Source organism: Vombatus ursinus, unplaced genomic scaffold (genome assembly GCF_900497805.2).
Source record: "Vombatus ursinus unplaced genomic scaffold, bare-nosed wombat genome assembly UNPS02014786.1, whole genome shotgun sequence".
Lineage (NCBI taxonomy): Eukaryota > Metazoa > Chordata > Mammalia > Diprotodontia > Vombatidae > Vombatus > Vombatus ursinus.
In genome coordinates, this window is record NW_020954564.1 from 18,061,699 (window position 1) to 18,079,104 (window position 17,406).

Consider the following 17,406-nt stretch of genomic DNA (forward strand, 5'->3'; position numbering starts at 1 on the left):
TTGTCATTGGAAAGTTATCCATACATCAAGGATGGGCTGTAGTAATACAATAGGCCTTCCATCCACATGTCATTGAAAATCCATAGACCTTTCACATGACTCACTCGTTATTGAAAGGATATGTAGCTTGTTCTAGCACATCACATAGAGTGAAGCACATTATAGGTGCTTAATAAATGTTTGTTAACTTAATTTAGTTACTTTGGTGGTCCTCAACTGGGAGACCTTTAAAGGCAAAATTGGGATTAATGAGTGGAATCTACAGAGAAACAAGTTTAGGTTTATATAAGAAAAAAACTCTTCTTGTCAGAGCTATCCAAAAGTGAAATGGGATAGCTCATGAGGGGGTAAATTCCCCCTCACCAGAAATCTTCATGGTTGGAGGGCTATTTGTTGAATACACATCATAGAGGGATTTCTTCAGATGTGGGTTGGACTACAGGTCCCTTCTGACTCTGAAATTCTCTGCAGCTGCCCTAGACTCTAGTCTTTCATCTCTGGAGATGCAGCCAGCATCAGCTTAGGTTTCATCATCAGATGCCTCACAGTCCAGGTGCCACACAGGCCAGTGACCTTTTGGCCAAATAGTTTCACTGGACCACTGTGGAGCTAAGTTCTCATAGTCTTCTTGGAGTCAATGCTAACACCCACTCGGTCCTCTCAAACGCTGCACTGGTGCATCACTCATTTGTCAACATAGTTCATGCCAAATTTGTGGAATATCCTGTTTAGGGTAATGCTGCACAGCTGTGTGAACTTCCATTGATAGATCCCAGCCAATCAGCATTGGAGTTCGGGGCAAGAGAAAGGGCAAATGCCTGGGTAGGTGTTTCTTGTGGGCCAAAATGGACATTTGAATATTATAAGTACAGCTGCAGCAGCATGTTTGTGATAAGTATTGAGTATATTGCAAACCTGTTTAGTTATTTAATTTATCTAACATGGTTTGTGGTTGCTTGAGGTTGTACTAGAAGAATATAGGTAGCATCTTTGCCTTCCAGGTACATACCTTAAGAGAATTTATTCTTTAAGTCTGTGTTGAAGTTGGCATTTGTTTGCGTACTTGTCTTTTCTCCTCTACTTTTTTAAAGTTCTTGGAGGTCAAGGATGGTGTCTTTCTCGTCTTTCTATCCCATCCCCTTTGTGACCTTTTTCTATTTGTTGCATATAGTAAGTGTGCAATACATAACATGTAATGGATGTGAATGAATGAAGATCAGTAAATAGAAATTTGGTGAATATAACTTTTTACTTTGGTAATTTATATTTTTTAGGTTTGGCAGCTCAGGGCTTATAGGAGTTATTTATTTCCTTTCTGGTACTTTTCCTGAAATTAGGATATACCCTCATCAGATGAGCAGTGGTTTTAGTCTGAATGATAAAGTACATGCTTTTGTCAGAAATCTAGATAAGATCATTTTCTTTTCATTGTTCTTTAAAAAAATCAAATTATATCACTAAAGTTATTTCCATATCTATATCATGTGTTCCTTTGAAAACCAACCTCTTTATTCAAAAACAGTAAGGCCTAGCAGCATTTTAAAACACTAGGCAAGTCACTTAACCTCCGTTTGCCTAAGTTTCCTCACCTATGAAATGAAAATCATAACAGTACCTACCTCCCAGGGTTGTTGTGAGGATCAAATGAGATAATATTTGTAAAGTGCTTAGCACAGTTCCTGGCATATAGTAGGTGCTTAATAAATGCTTGTTCCCTTCCCCTCTTTGGAAGGATAATCCAGAATGATATGACATGATAAGGTAACATGATATAGTGGGAAAAAAAGAATAGAGTTGAAGTGAAGACTTGAATTTGAATCCTGGATCTACCATGTACTTCCCTACGATCTGTAGCAAGTCCCTTTCCCTCTCTCATCATCAGTTTCCTCATCTGGATTAGATTAATTCTAAGTTCCCTTCCAGCACTAAATTCCTATAATTAGAGGAAATGTTCAACAAACACTTAGGTAGAGTTTGGCAGTTTTCTCATGAATATTTAACTATTACTTAGCGCTGTTTAATCCAACCCTGGTTTTATCCCAGTCTTTTATTATAGTAAAATGCTGCTTTCTCACTCACCCCAAATCCCTCAGCTTTGAGTTGAAGTCAGCAACCAGAGACAGCACAGTCAGCTCTGCCCAGAGTATGTTTATAGCTCTGGGGCTTCTTTTGTTTTATGTCATTATGAACTAACATTTCTTGACTGTTTTATTCAAGACACTGTGCTAAGCAGGGAGGCAGATAAAGGCATATGAAATGATGTATTCACCCCTAAGAAGCTTTGGCTACTTAGGGAGATGATCTAATACATAAACAAACAAATAACCATACAAGATAGCTTATATTGTCCATATTGCTTCATTTGGCAATAAATACTAAAAGAATTGAATGGAGCAGAGTTCCTTGAAGGCTGGTGAGGCCAGGGAAAGTTTCATAGACCTAGTAAGACTTGAATTAGGCCTTAAAGTATAGATAGGATATAGGCAAGGGGAAGTGAAGGGAGAGGACGGTCCAGGTAAGAGCACTGTCACGAACAAAAGATGCAGAGTCAACAATGTACGTAGCATGTTTGGGTGACAATAAGTAAACTAGTTAATTAAACTTTAGTTGAGTGGTTACTTTAGAGAAGTAGTTATTTGTAGATGTAGACAAAGGCCAAATTTGAGAGGCCTTGAATGTTACAGTTAGGAGTTTGAACCAAATTTGTTAAGCAGTAGGTAGCCTTTGAAGGTTTTTGAAGAAGAATGTGACAAGTACAAAGTGATGTTTTAGGAAAATTAATCTGACAAACAGTGTTTATAATAAATGAGAAGAATTAACACCAATTAGAAGGATGTTCTACTAGTCCAGTAATGAGGAGATGAGGGAATAGGTTGTGACAGGGTAAAGAAAAAGAGAAATTCCAGAGATATTATGAAGGAAGATTTAACAGAACCTAGGACAAAGTCAGTGCTGGGGGTGGGGGAAGGGGGAGAATCAAGTATGACCAAGTTTAAAACCTAAGTGACTCATGCAGTAATAATAGTAATAAACAAGGTGAGAAAGGTTGCAGTTTTGGAAAAAAGTTGAGTTTTTTTCTAGACATTTTGAGTTTGAATTGTTTGGGAAACAGTATGAAATTAAAGAAACTGAGGCAAACACACCAACAGTTTGGATTTGAGAATCATCCATAAAGGTGATAGTTAAAGCATATGTAGAGGCAGTGATTTAGTGAGTGAATAGAGAGCTGGGCCGGAAGCCAGAGGAACCTGAGTTTAAGCCCCATCCCTGACACATACTGGCTCTGTGACTCTGGGCAAGTCACTTAACTGTTCGGTGCTCTAGGAAACTCTCTAAGACTGGAAGTTGAAGAGAAGGTACTGACCTACATTGGTAGAGAGTTTCCTTATTAGTAATCCCCTATACCAATGAAATCACAGACAGTTTCCTATAGCATAATTCTTTAGAAATAATTTTTTGAAGAATAAAGCAATGTATAAGTAGATTCCTTACTTTAATTTAAACATTGAATTCAACAATTAAAATTTTTAAATATTTTTTTCATTTTTTTGGAAAATAATTTTCAAGGTTTTTCTCTTTTGAATTTTCCAGTCTTATTTAAGGGTTTATCATATCTTTTCACAGTCATGTGAAAATTGTTATAATTGGTATAGGAAGTTGTGTACCTTTAATGTGCAAGCCATGAATTAAAGTGAATTGAAAGTCATTTTTGGCATATGCCAGCTAATTAGACAAGTCTATGGAAAGAACCATAGTTTATATTCTATAAAGCATATTGTAGACTCTAAATTTGAAGAAAAAAGAGGAGGGAGGGGCATGTGGATTTCTAGGCTTGTTATTGAAAAATTGAGAAAGAGGAAAAATGACAAATCTTGAGTCAGAAGTTTAAAGCTAATGATCAATATTGATTTGCCAAACCGCATCTTCCCTCATCACTCACCATCTTCCAGGATTAAATCATACTTTTGCCTTGAAAATTGTGTGTAATTACAGACTGTAGCTAGAGCTAAAATACAATCTGCCTAATTTGGAAAGGAATTTTCTTAAGCCATCTTAAACTGAATAACCCAATATGGCTTTCTAATAATACTGCTGTAGTCTTGATTTCATGCCAGCCAGTGACTGGACATTTGGCTTTCCTTTTCACAGTCTGAATTTGTAGCAGGCCAATTTCTTTTTTTTACCATCCACGCCTTTGCATTTATTTAGATGAAAGTTATATTAACAACATTGTTACAAGGAAAATATAAGAAAATTATGACAGGATAATGCATTTGGTTCAAATTTAGATCTCCTATCATTGTACCTTTCACATTTTTGTTTCAGACATTCTCTGCTCTTTGACATGGCTTATTTTAGTACTTCCAGTGCAAATGGTAAACCCTTCCTCTAGTAGCAAAACTTAATGGAAATGTTTTTTGCATATTACTACAGTCATGGCCCTTGCCTGGGTTCCCTGAAGGATCCTCAAGGGAAGTATAAATAGATGCTTGCCTGGTTAGCTGGTAGAACTCACCTTAAAAATTGCCAGTCTCTATGCTTTATCTCCCATTCTTGAATTTTGATACTTAGACATGTTGAGAGAAAAGGGAGTGTTGGAAATCAGGGACTGCCTGCCTAATTTTAACCCTTGTGTTTTTCCTAGCTTATTTCCAGTGATGCTGATGGAGCCATACAAAGGGCTGGAAGATTCAGAGTGGAAAATGGCTCTTCAGATGAGGTAAGGGAGTATATTCAATGCCCATTTTTTTCATTATGCACATTAAGCACCTATGACACAACGATGAGCCATTTGTGGAGCTCAAGTTCCACATGCTTACTATTCATCAAGGCACAAGCTGTTTTATTAAGTGTTAGGCACTGGGGATACAAAGACAAAAATGAATAGTCCCAGCCCACAAGGGTTACATTTGAACAGGAGAGATGACATACCCATATATAAGTGTCTACAAAACAGATACAAGGTCATCTTGTGGGGAGGGGAGGCCTTGGAGTTGGGGGTGGGGAGGCAGGTAGAGGGAAAACCAGGAAAGGCCTCACATAGAATTGTGCCATTTGAGGTAAGTCTTGAAGGAAGTCATTGATTCTAAAAGGAAGAAGTGAAGAGGTAAAGCATTCCAGACATAGGGGCACCGCCACTGCAAAGGCTTGGAGATGGGAGGTAGTATGTTTTGTATGAAGAACCATAAGAAAGCCAATATGGTTAGATCAAAGAGCAGGGCATGAGGAACATATGAGGTGTAAGAAGGTTAGTGTGGAGGATGGGCAGCTAGATGGCCCAGTGGATGAAGCATTGGCCCTGGAGTAAGGAGAATCTGAGTTCAAATCTGGCCTCAGACACTTCACACTTACTAGCTCTGTGACTCTGGGCAAGTCACTTAACCCTAGTTGCCCCACAAAGAAAAAGTTAGTAGGGTAGGTGGGGGCCAGGTAGTAAAAAGCTTTAAATGCCAAACAAGGGAGTTTATATTTGATCGTAGAAGTAAGAGGAAGCCACTGGAGTTAATTGGATGGATGGAGGGAATAACCTTAGGAACTATGTATATGGAGGATAGATTGGAAAGACAAAAGCCTTGAGGCAGGGAAACCAGTTAGGAGGCTATTGTTCAGGTGAGAGGTGATGAAGGCCTGAACTAAGGTGGTAGCTGTATGAGTAGAGAGAAGGGGACATATTGCAAGATGTTTTGGAGGTAGAAACAAGATTTGGCAACTTACGGGATGTATAAAGTGAGGGGTAAATGGTAACACTGAGATTGCAAAGCTAGGTGACTAGAAGGATGGTGCTACCCTTGACAGTAATAGGACATTTGGAAGAAAAGAAGAGAGTATGAGGGAAGGTATGGAAAATGATAACATGTTTTGGACATGTTGGGTTCGAAATGCCTGTGGGACATCCAGTTTGTCTAGTAGGTCACTGGTGATTCCAAACTGAGGCTCGGAAGAGAGACTAGAGTTCAATATGTAGATCAGGGAGTCATCTGGGTAGAGACATTAAGAAACCAATAGGAAATGATGATGTCACCAAGCGAGAACAGAGAGAGAAAAGACAAGAAGACACAGGACAGAGCTGGAGAGACATCCACAGTTGGGGGCATGACGTGAACAGTGAGCCAACAGAGGAAGTCGAGAAGGAGTGGTCAGACACATGTGAGGAGAACCAGGAGAGAGCAATGTCACAAAAGCCCAGAGAGTAAAGAGATTGCTCAGGAGGAGAGAGTGGCCAACAGTGTCAGATACCACACGGAGATCAAGAAGGAAGACTATGGAAGATAAGGTGGTGGTTGGCAAACTACAACCTAGGTGGGATTTATTGATAAACCGTGGCCCTGGGCTTCAGTGCATCTCCTCAGAGCTTCATGCATCATCCCTGAAGGAGGCATTTAGACAAAGATTGTAATGAAGTGCACTGATACCATAGGCCATCCTTGGTGTGTTGGCAGCTTTCCTATACAATATGGGTGGTGTAAAAGGGAATATATGAAGTATTCCACCATAGAGATACAGGAGAATATTCTCCCAATAACAGAGGGGAAATATACAAAGCTGTGTATGTGTGTGTGTGTGTGTGTGTGTGTGTGTAAGTAAAACAGACCTTTGTCACTAACAGTGGCAAATTCTGCCTTCTATTGTCAAGCAGATTGGCTTCTCTTGTTCTGATGTGTGCTATATAGGTAGTTCAACAAGGCCAGAAAGGATAAGAAAAAAAAGCACTGAAATACGTATACCCACAAACATGGTATGTAATAGCCTTTATTAAAACAGCACTGTTGATAACAGTAAAAATAATTGACATTTATGTAGTACTTTGTGATTTACAAAATGTTTTACCTAAGGTATCTCATCTGATTTTCACGGCACTTAGCACAGAGTACAGTGCTTGGCACATAGTATGTGCTTAATAATGCTTCTTGGCTTGACCCTATGAGGTGAGCAGTGCTAGTATTATTGTCTTCATTTTGCAGATGAGGAAACTGAGGCTGAAGGAGGTTTAAGTGATATGCCCAGGGTCATACAGCTAGTTCGTGGCAGAGCTGGAATTCGAATCCAAGTCTCCTGAATATAAATCAAACTGCTCCTTTCATTGCACCAGTTGCCCCAATAACTTTTAACTTATCTTCAGCATTTTCCATGGAAAATGTTCAATATAAGTAAAATTTCCAGGTAATTGAAACTTATTCTTTTGTAGTCTGATAAAACCTGTTGGCCCCTTTTCAGAATAAATTAAAAGAAGTCTAATTAAAGGAAATGCTAATTTTAAGTTAGATATTAGTGAAAATAAAGATGCTTCTTTTTTTTACATTCAGGTTAATAGATTCCCCACAATCTATCCATGGACCCCTGCCCCAGGTTAAGAACCCCTGATTTAAACAAAGCTGCTTTTATTTTCACTATTTTAGATGGAAATCTTTCTAAAATGCCTCGCACATATCCCTTTCTTTTTAAACATAGGATGTCTCTTGGGCATTAATCCTTCCTTGATGATTCAAGTTTATGATTCTAAATTTCAGTTTTTCTTTCTTGCCTGCCCTAAGGCTCATGCTATTGAGCTCTGCAAGGCTTTTGACCCTAAACTAAAGGACTTCAGACTGCTGTGGTTTTGAGTTATGTTTGCTTTTTAGAATTTATTTTCTTTCTTTCCTACTGGTAGCTGACCCTTACTCTGTGAGCCATGGGTACCTTTTGTTAGTGGCTGCATCCCTGCTCTAAGTGGTTACTTCTAATCTGTGGTGCCTTGGAAAACCAGTTAGCCAAACTTGTTAGAACTGTGACTAAAATGGGAACGAACAGACTTTGAGAGAGCCTTGGGGAGATTTTCTATAAATAAGATGTATGGTCATTAGTACGTGAAACAGAGATAACATTCTGGAGTAGAAAGAATAGTAGTCTTAAAGAAGATTGAGTTTGAGTCTTGGCTCTGCAATTTATTAGCTATGTGACCTTGGATAAGTCCCATAAGTTTCCTTATCTGTAAAATGGGGACAATGGCTACACTACCTACTTTGGAGGGTTTCTGTGAAGAAAACACTTAGTAGGTCAGGAAGTGCTATAGAAATGTGAGTTGTTATTTATCTGTCTCATAGGATTTAGAGCTGAAAGGGATTTTAGTAATAATCTAGTCCAACCACCTCATTAACAGAGAAAGAAACTGAGACCCAGGAGATGTTACGTGACCCTATCAGGATCTCACAGCTACTCGATGGCAGAGCCAGGATTTAAACTCAGGGGTTTTTTAACTCCTAAATGAGCAAAGGTTTAAGTGCATTGTACTTTCCACTATACCCCATCCTGAGCAGAGGCCTTTACTGTTTTCCTTTTCAGTTCTCAAGACAATGGAAGAGGTGGAAGGAATCTCAAAGGTCATTTAGTCTTTTGAACCAGTATCCCCTCAGTAATACTCTTAACAGGGTCATCAAACTGCTTCTTGAATACCTCAAGGAAAGGAGAGCTTAGTACCTTTCAAGAGAATCCAATCAATCTGTCAACAAGTATTTATTAATATTTATTAAGTCCATTCTGCTTTTGAACTGCTTTTAGCTTTTAGCGATTGGTCCTTGGTCTGTTTTCTGAATCCAAGAAGAATATGCTTAATTCTTCTTCTACATGACAGCCTAGGTAGAGTAAGAAAAAGGGTTATAGGGAAACTCACCAGTATATTACTCTATTACTATATTTTATATACATTAAGTAATATATAATATTACTACATATAAAATATCATTATGCCACCCCAGCCCTAAATTATGTGATCTATGAATGTGCCTGTGAGTCCACAATAGATACTGAATAAATGCTTATTGAGAATTTGCAGAGAAAACATAAAGCAGTGGGAGATTTGAAGATCACATTCAATACATGGGGTAGAAACACTGGGCCAGAGAGAGACCAATCCCATCAAAGACAGAGTTGGTAATAGTTGATTTTATCCCCTGAACTAATAAAGCCAGACATTAGACTTCTCTAGTGACAGAGAGAAACTAGAGGCCAGATACTTAGGACACACATTGACACTGTGCTTTAAAGTTTATGAGACTTTTTTCTTAGAATAATCCACTGAAGTTTATAGTCTAAGTGTTATTATTCCTATTTCACAGGTTGGGGAACTGAGGTTCAGATAGGCTAAGAGACTTGCCCATGGTCACATGGTATTTAAGGGCAGGAATTTGATCCCAGGTCTCCTAACTCCAAGCCCAGCAACTTTTTACCATACTGCAACTCATCTCGGGTCACTATCAATTTCCAAGGGAAGATGAACTAACAATTTTTGATCCTACTTTTGAAAAAGTGTTTTCCTATCATTTCTCTGTTATTTCCACTTATACACCCTGCTTGTTTACTCCAGGTTGTGTTTACTCTTTCTGAATAAGCTTCTAATGGCATCATTTTGCTCCATTTCAGAATGCTCCTGACTTGCCAGGTATCTGGCGTAGAACAGATGTGCACCTGGAAAACCCAGAGTATCACACCAGATGGTATTTCAAGTATTTCTTAGGACAAGGTAAGGATATTGTTTTAGAAAAATGGACATTTGAACTGACTTAAAACGAAAAAAAAGAAAGCTTTGATATAATTTAGGTAAACCTGCATTAAACTCACTTGATCAGTTTGTTGCATTTGAAACATTTCAGAACACTGATTTCAAGGTTAAAGATGAACTTTATAAAATTAAAGGTTCATTTCAGAATTTCAGGGGGGAAAAGACCACTTATGTGAATCTTAACCAGTAATTTTTGCTCTGGAAATGAAGGGTTAAAAGGCAGATTGTGTGGTTGAAAAGGTAGGATGGAAATAGACTGTGTTGAAAAAAGACTGTTAATCTATAGAATTGAGTATCACGTATAATGTAGCATATTCTATGTACACTTTGTATTTTGTATCTCCTTGATAAATAGTAAACAAAATGCTCCATGAAATTGTAGATGGGAATGGGTGAAGGAGGTCATGTGAAGCTGGAGTTGGTACTAGTGAGGGGCATGTTTGAATGCAGAGGAAGAACCTGTATGAGGGGCTGCGATTAATGATGGAAGGAGTAGGAAATGAAGAAATCATCATAATGCCAGAAAGATTAGAAGACCAGAGAAAGGGAGAGGGTGTAGCTGGCTTCTTAGGGATGTTCCTTTAATTCTTTCATGCCCCCAGGGTGCTGTTTTGGGCATAAAGTAGCAGCTGGTTACATATTCTCTTAATACTCTGAAGAAATCAACAATTTAAGAAATGGCTTAACTTCCTACCAGAGAACAGATTGCAAACACAGAACCAGACTCTCTGAGTCACTAACTCTCCATTGACTGTCAAATAAAGTAGAAAATCTATTCTCTGGCATTTAACACATAGCATGGGTCCAGGCTTTCTACTTGTGTAGCCTTCACACGAAACTTCCTTTCCATGTTCCTGCCAAAATGGACTACGCTCCATCCCCATATTCTCATCCTGCTCTCTCAACTCTCTACCTGCACTCACACTGTCCCCTCTGCTTCCTTCCTTCCTACCTACCTACTCACTCCATTTCCAACTGTTGGAAGTCTCTCCTTGCCTTTAAGCTCCAACTCGGATGCCTCCTCCTTCATGAAGCTTTCCCTGACACCCCTGCCTTATGAAAGTTATCTCTCCTCGCTTCACATTTCTCGTACCAGAATCTCTCCTTTGCCCTTATCTCACTCCTTTGTGTCATGCAGTTATTTTTGTATGTGCCCTTCCCAACTGATTGAATTATAAGCTCCTAGAGACAAAGGTATATGTTATATCTGTCTTTGTGCCTTGGACACTGTCTATGCTTAATAAACATTTCTTGAATTTAAATTGTTTTATGGAAAGATTTGAACAAGACTTACACAGACTGAGAAGGTCTGAATGGGTTGGGTTTTCCATCAATAGAAGAAAGTATCACTTAGTATGCACCATGAAGAGATCACAGATCTACTGAAGAACTAAAGTCACATGATAGACTAAATACCAAAAGAAGAGAAAATACTGCAGACCTGGTACCTGCCTTCAAAGAATATATTAAGGTTTGATGAACACTCATAGTTGCTTAAACTTTCTTCAGAGAAAGATGAATATTTTTAATTTGTGAGAAAATTGGATCAGGTAGAAACAAGATATTTTAAAATGCAGTGGAGTAGTAAAGGTATTAGAGTAAAGAGTAGATTAAAAATGAAGGAGGAAGGGAGGGTGCTACGGTGGGGCAAGCAATGGATGTCCAGCCTGAGACCTGACCTCTGAGCCCGGCTCCACCACCAACCAGATTTGTAACCTTAACCTCTCTTAGTAAGTAAGCCCCTTAACCTCTCTTAACCTCATTTTCTTCATTAATAAGCAACCTGTAATGGTCCCTTTTAGATCTAAAAATTTTATGATTTCAGTTAATTTTCTTGCCAGATAAAGGGTAATTCAGAGTTATGAAAACAGGTAGAAAACTTGTAGTAAAAGAAGTTTAATATGAAATCTGTCTTCTGATGTTTGACAGCATTCAGGTATGAAGATAGCAGGTAGGTTTGTGGGCTAGCCTTGCCTCACAGGATGCTAGAATAAAAAAGAAAAATGAAAGGGCAGATTGTAACTCTGCAATTCTGAATACATTTCTTTTCCAGTTCATCAGAATTACGTTGGCACTGATATAGAGAAAAGCCCTTTCTTTCTATCAGTGGCACTTTCTGACCAGAACAATCAACGTGTCCCTCAATACCGGGCAATTCTCTGGAGAAAAACAGTAAGTACTGAAAATGATTGAAGTCTAGATTGTACCCTCAGTTTTATGATATTTTTCAAAGTTTGACTTCTTATATTCATTCATTCATTATGTATTCATTCATTCTTATATTCATTATATTATATTCATTCAACAAGTATTAATTGAATGCCTCCATGTGTAAAACAAACAACAACAAAAAAAAACCAAACCCCCTAGGAATAATGCCGTTCCCAGGAGTTTAGAATCAGATTAAGTTTGAGTTGGCTCAGATAGGAACTTAGGCACCTTTGTGTAAAGGCCTTTGACCCTTACTTACTACTAGACATTGCTGCCCAAAACTGGAGCTTAGTTGTGGACTACTATTTCTCATTCTTGTGAGGCTAGTACACCTGGTAGCTGCCTCACCCAGTCTAGAAATGCAGAAGTGTAGTCTTAGAGCTGGAAAGGATCTCCGAGACCATTCCATTGATTTTGCAGATGGGGACACTGACAACCAGACTTCATGGGCTCTAGGGGTTTGATGGTTGTATGAGAAAGAGGGAGAGGGAGAAGAGAATATGAGAGCATTTATTAAGTGTTACTATCTGCAAGGCATTGTGATAAGAACTGGGAATACAAATACAAGCAAGCCGATCCACCCCTGCCCTTAAGAAGCTTTGATTCTAATGAGGGAAAGTGACAAAAAAAGTGATGGTGGAAGTGGGAGGCATTTTGTATGCAAGCATCAGCATGGCATGGGGGTCTGGGTCCCAGAAAAATAAGGCAAAAGCTCACTTATCAGAGTTAGTGAGGCCAGTGTCACACAGGTCCTGGGTTCCAGCAGGATAAGGTAAAAACTTACCTTTCAGACAAGGTTCCATGGTAGGAGGGAGATGCAGATGACAGCCAGAGGGAAGATGGCATTATTCTTAGTGTACATCAGTGAAACTGTCAGCTTCTTAGAGTAAAATTGTCTCTAGTGAAGCAACCCATTAGAAAATGATGTTGGTTCATCAATGGAGGAGACTTATTGAATAATCACAATGGATCAGCTTAGATGTGATTAGATTCCTAAGGGACAGGAAGTTGAAAAATGAATTGAAAATGACTGTGAGATGTAGCTGGACCCCCCCAAGCCACACATGAAAATTTGTCCCCATTATTTATGAAGCATGCAGGTAGTTACCCGTCAGCTACTTGAATTTTAACAACTGTGTTTATGCAGTCGGAACAGTTCCATCCATGTAGTTGTTAAAATTTAAGTTGGTTACACATAACTACATGCAGCTTTTTATCTTGATCTCTTTGGAAACAAGTTATATTCAAAGATAAAGAATTTTAGACCTGAAAGAAACCTTAGTGACCAATCTGATCTGATTGTTTAGCCATTTCAAGGGATCTGTGATCATATTTGGGTGGACAGTCCCTTCACCAGTGCAGATCACAGTTATCCATACCTTCTCATTCTCATTCATTGTAGCTCTTGTCCATATCCCTCTATAAAATCTCCATAAAAGATCATCACTCCAGCGCACTAGAGGCCTTCCTTTGGATCTTTTAGTATTTCACAGATAACAGTGTGACTTTCCAGGCTATTATCCCTTACTTTCATTACATGACCTACTCATCATTTCTTCTAGTCATACATGTCCTTGATGCTGTCTTTTATGTCACTTCTCATCCCAAAGTCATTGTCGACATATTTTGTAGGTTGTTCACACCCACCAAACATCTACAGATTGCCCTTTGGGCACTTGCAGTTTTGATTTCTTGTGAGGTTGTTATGTTCTGTGGTTTACCACCATACAGCAACAGTATTAAAAAGATGGGCTTTTGTGACAGAGAGCAATGTTCACTGAAAATGCTTGCAATTTCTCTAATGTAGTTCAGCCAGTTCTGTTCTTCCTGAAGTAGGGCAGAAATGCAGGTCATGGAGTTGAGGAGGTTGCTAGGTCTTCATCATGAATCCTGAAGTCCCTGAGGATAAGGGCAAGGAACATTGTGTGATTCAAGTATAGAAGGCATTACAAGTACTGGAAGAATAACTTGAAGATCAGTAAATAATAGCAACTAGCATGGGGTTAGGGTGGTGTAAGCTCATTCCATGAGCCTCAAAAGAGGAAGTAGAGAAATGGACTAGAACCTTAATTAGGGAGCAAAGACTATTCCCACCCCTTCTGGCTTTGTGAGTGAGGGGAAGACTTGGGGGAGAGAGTAGACTTAATGTGATAAGAGAGTAGCCTCCGATGGGAAGAGTTACAGAGGATGCAGTAAGCTCAGAGGAGAAAGAAATTTTCATTAAATCAAGAAATGGAAAGTTATGTTGGTTGAAAAGTTTGCAGGTGTAGGAGAGTTACTGAGAATAAAGAATGTGTTCCCAAGGTCAGAAATGAATGAGTTAGCCAGGGTGAATTAGGTTGGAGATGGCCTGGGAAAGAATAGGGTTGATAAGAATGAAGGTGAGAGGATGGGAGAAGGTAGTGTTGGCATGCTGCTTGAACTTAAGGCAGTGAGGGGGCAGCTCGGTGGCATAGTGGATAGAGCACCAGCCCTGGATTCAGGAAGACCTGAGTTCAAATCTGGCTTCAGACACATAACACTTACTAACTGTGTGACCCTGGGCAAGTCACTTAACCCCATTGCCTAACCAAAAAACAACAACAACAACAACAAAACAAAAAAACTTAAGTCAGTGAGACTGGTTAATCAGACTTGAAGAGCTAGTGCAGTAGGAGGCAGTTTGATGTGGCAGTGGTCTCCTGGTAAAACTAACTAAGTGACAGAGGAATTAGAGTTAATCTGCATAGGAAATAGAAATAGAATTTCAGACTTTTGCCTGACTACCACAGTCATTCTTCAAAAAAAAAGAACCCACAATGTGGGCTATATAAATGGAAGCTACTATTATTATTTTTCTCTCTTTATACTACTCATTTTGGCACTAGCTCACCTATTTATTGTATGGGTATATCTTTTGTTTTTCTAATGAGATTCTAAGCCCCTTGAGAGAAGAGTCTAATTCTTAAAATACTTAGTAGATGTTCACTAAATTGCTTTTTGAGCGGTTATCTTAGCATGCAAAAGAGAAAAGGAAAAAATTATATCGTTGAGTGCTTACTCCTTGCAAGGCATAAGAAGGTAGCAATAGGTTTAAAAGACAAACATGAAAAGTGGAAACTTTGGGGAAGTTATAGGTAATGGAAGGCTTCTTTTCAGAAGTATTTTAAGTATCAGGAAAAGGGTAGAAAGGAGGATGGGGAATGAGCTGCCAAGGGACTCTCAATCAATCAGTGAGAAAATGAAGGAGTTAGAAGCAGAAATGATAACAGCAGGAACAAGCTGTTGGTGAAGAAATGCTTTTGGGCCTTATGCTTGCTCTCACAGCTGAAACCTTCAAGGTATTTAAGGATTGCTTGAGCAAACCCCTTAGTGGCAGTTTTCTGTGAAATGTGGAGGGGGAGCTGAAATGAAGATGATAATGACACTCTGAATCTTCCTTTGTTTGTCCTGAGTTTGTTTATTAGGCTTTGTCTACATACCAAGGCCCCTTGGGCAGCTTTGCCAGGTGTCAAAGCACCTATGGGCTTTATTTCTCTGCAGGGTTGCATTTAATTTAATCTTTATTCTGACAAGGAAAACATGACTGTTCTTCGTTTATCATTTAACAGGAGAGAGACCTTGTTTGCCCTTCTGAGAGTTTTCTGCTTTCCCCCTTTTCCTTCTCTCCTTGTGGCCCAGCTAAAATTAAAAAAAAAAAAAAAAGAAAATCATGCAGTAGTGTGAGAGTGCTAACCTGCATGAAAACTCCACAATATCAGTATCAAAAATTGTCATAATTCAAGGGCACTATGTGGTACAGAGGTAGTGAGCACTGAGCAGCTCAATGCCAGGATGGGGAGGGAGGAATGTGAACATAACCCTGGGAGATTACAACAGTGTTTCTGCCCACTCTGTGCAGCCCCACTTCCTCATGTAACAGAGGAAGAGGCAATGCACCCATTGCTGATGTATGAAACATTGGCCTTTTACAATTTTCCTACCTAGTGTGACTGCTTCTTGGCAATCTCAGACCTTCACTAGCTTATCCTCCTCCTCCAACCCCTAAAGCGTTGATGTCCTCCAGGGTAATGTCCTTAACCTTTTTCTTTCTCTCTCAGAAATCTCATGCCCTCCCATGACTTCATGTCTTCATATGATACCCAGATCTACATATTTTCTTATGATCTCTCATTATGATCCAGTCTTGCATTTCCATTTGCCCACTGCACATGTCCAGTAGGATGTTCCTGTAGCATCTCAAACTTAGAATGTCAAAAACTGAACTTTTGATCATCTCTTCTCACGGCTCCCCTTTTTCTGTTGATAACCACCATCCTCCCATAATCCTATGCTCTCTTTGTCTCCTTCTACTCCCTTGCCCTCAACATCTAGGCCATGCCAAGTCCTATTGATTCTACCTTTGAAATACTGCTCCTTCCTCTCTATTTCACTGTTACTACCCTGCTTCCAAATTTTATTAGCTCTCCCCTGGACTATTGTAATAACCTCCTGAGTTTTTTCCCTGCCTCTACTTTCTTCCCTTTCTAATCCATATTTCACATAAATAATTATACTTCAATCCAGTAGATCTTTATTGAGCAGCTATTATATATAGGACACTGTGCAAGGCACTAAGAACATAAAGATAAAAATTAAAGTTACTGTTCATAAGGAGCTCAAATTGTATCAGAGAATACAAGTACCCAGGTAAGTAAATATAAAATTGATTCAAAGTAACTCCAGGAGGTAGAGAACAGTAATAATTGGGAAAACCAAGAAAAGCTTCTTGTGGGCCATCACACTTGAGCTGTATGTTGAAGGAAGTTAGAGATTCTGAGAGGAAGAAGTGCATTGATGCATTCTAAGACATAGGACATCCTAAGCAAAGATGCAGAGATGGAATGTCTTATGTGGGGAACAGTTGGTTTGACAGGAGCAGAAAGTGCAGGAAGGGAAGTAATGGAAAATAGGATTGGAAGGGTAGTTGGGACCTGTATTGTGGAGACCTATAAATACCAGGCTCTGAATTTTTTATTTTGTCCTAGAGCTAACAGGGAGTCAATGAAGGTTTTTTGTTTTGTTTTGTTTTGTTTTGTTTTTTGGTGGAAAAATGACATGGTCGGATCTGTGTTTTAGGAATATTGGTTTGGTAGCTATAGGATAGTTTGGAGAGGAGAGAGGCTGTTGGTGGGGGAGACCGATTAACAGGTTATTAAAATAGACCAGATCAGGGGTGATGAAGACCTTGCAAGTGAAGAGAAAGTTTTGTATGCAAGAGATATTGTGAAGGTAGAAACAATAAGACTTGGCAGCTAACTGGAGGGGTGGAAGAAGTACTGAGGGAGAAGGAAGAATGAAGGATGACTCCAAGGTTATGGATCTGGTTGACTGGAAGAATGGTGATACCTTCAACAAAACTAGGTAATTTTGGAGGAGGAATAGATTTTGAAGGAAATGTAATGAATTCTGTTTTGGAAATGTTGAGCTTGAGGTGCCAACAAAACATCTCCAGATGTCCAGCAGGGAGTTAATTATATGGGACTAGAGATCAACAGATAGATCAGGGCTGAACGTACATAGTTGAGTCATCTCAAATGACTGTTACCTTGTAGAGGTGATAGTTGAATCTGTGCCCTTGTACATCACTCAGGGTAACCCAGCTCTTCATTTTATTGTTGGGGAAACTAAGGCCCAGAGTA

The 17,406-nt window shown here is 39.1% G+C and overlaps 1 protein-coding gene across 1 annotated transcript in view; it reads left to right on the plus strand.

Moving 5' to 3' along the window:
* Positions 1–17,406, plus strand: part of LOC114046880 (GTPase-activating Rap/Ran-GAP domain-like protein 3) — a 196,900-nt gene that overhangs the window by 12,959 nt on the left and 166,535 nt on the right. Inside the window, exons 2-4 of the mRNA XM_027867466.1 lie at positions 4,646–4,720; positions 9,397–9,496; positions 11,589–11,707. Coding sequence (XP_027723267.1) covers positions 4,646–4,720; positions 9,397–9,496; positions 11,589–11,707 — 294 coding nt within the window. The remainder of the gene's footprint in view (positions 1–4,645; positions 4,721–9,396; positions 9,497–11,588; positions 11,708–17,406) is intronic.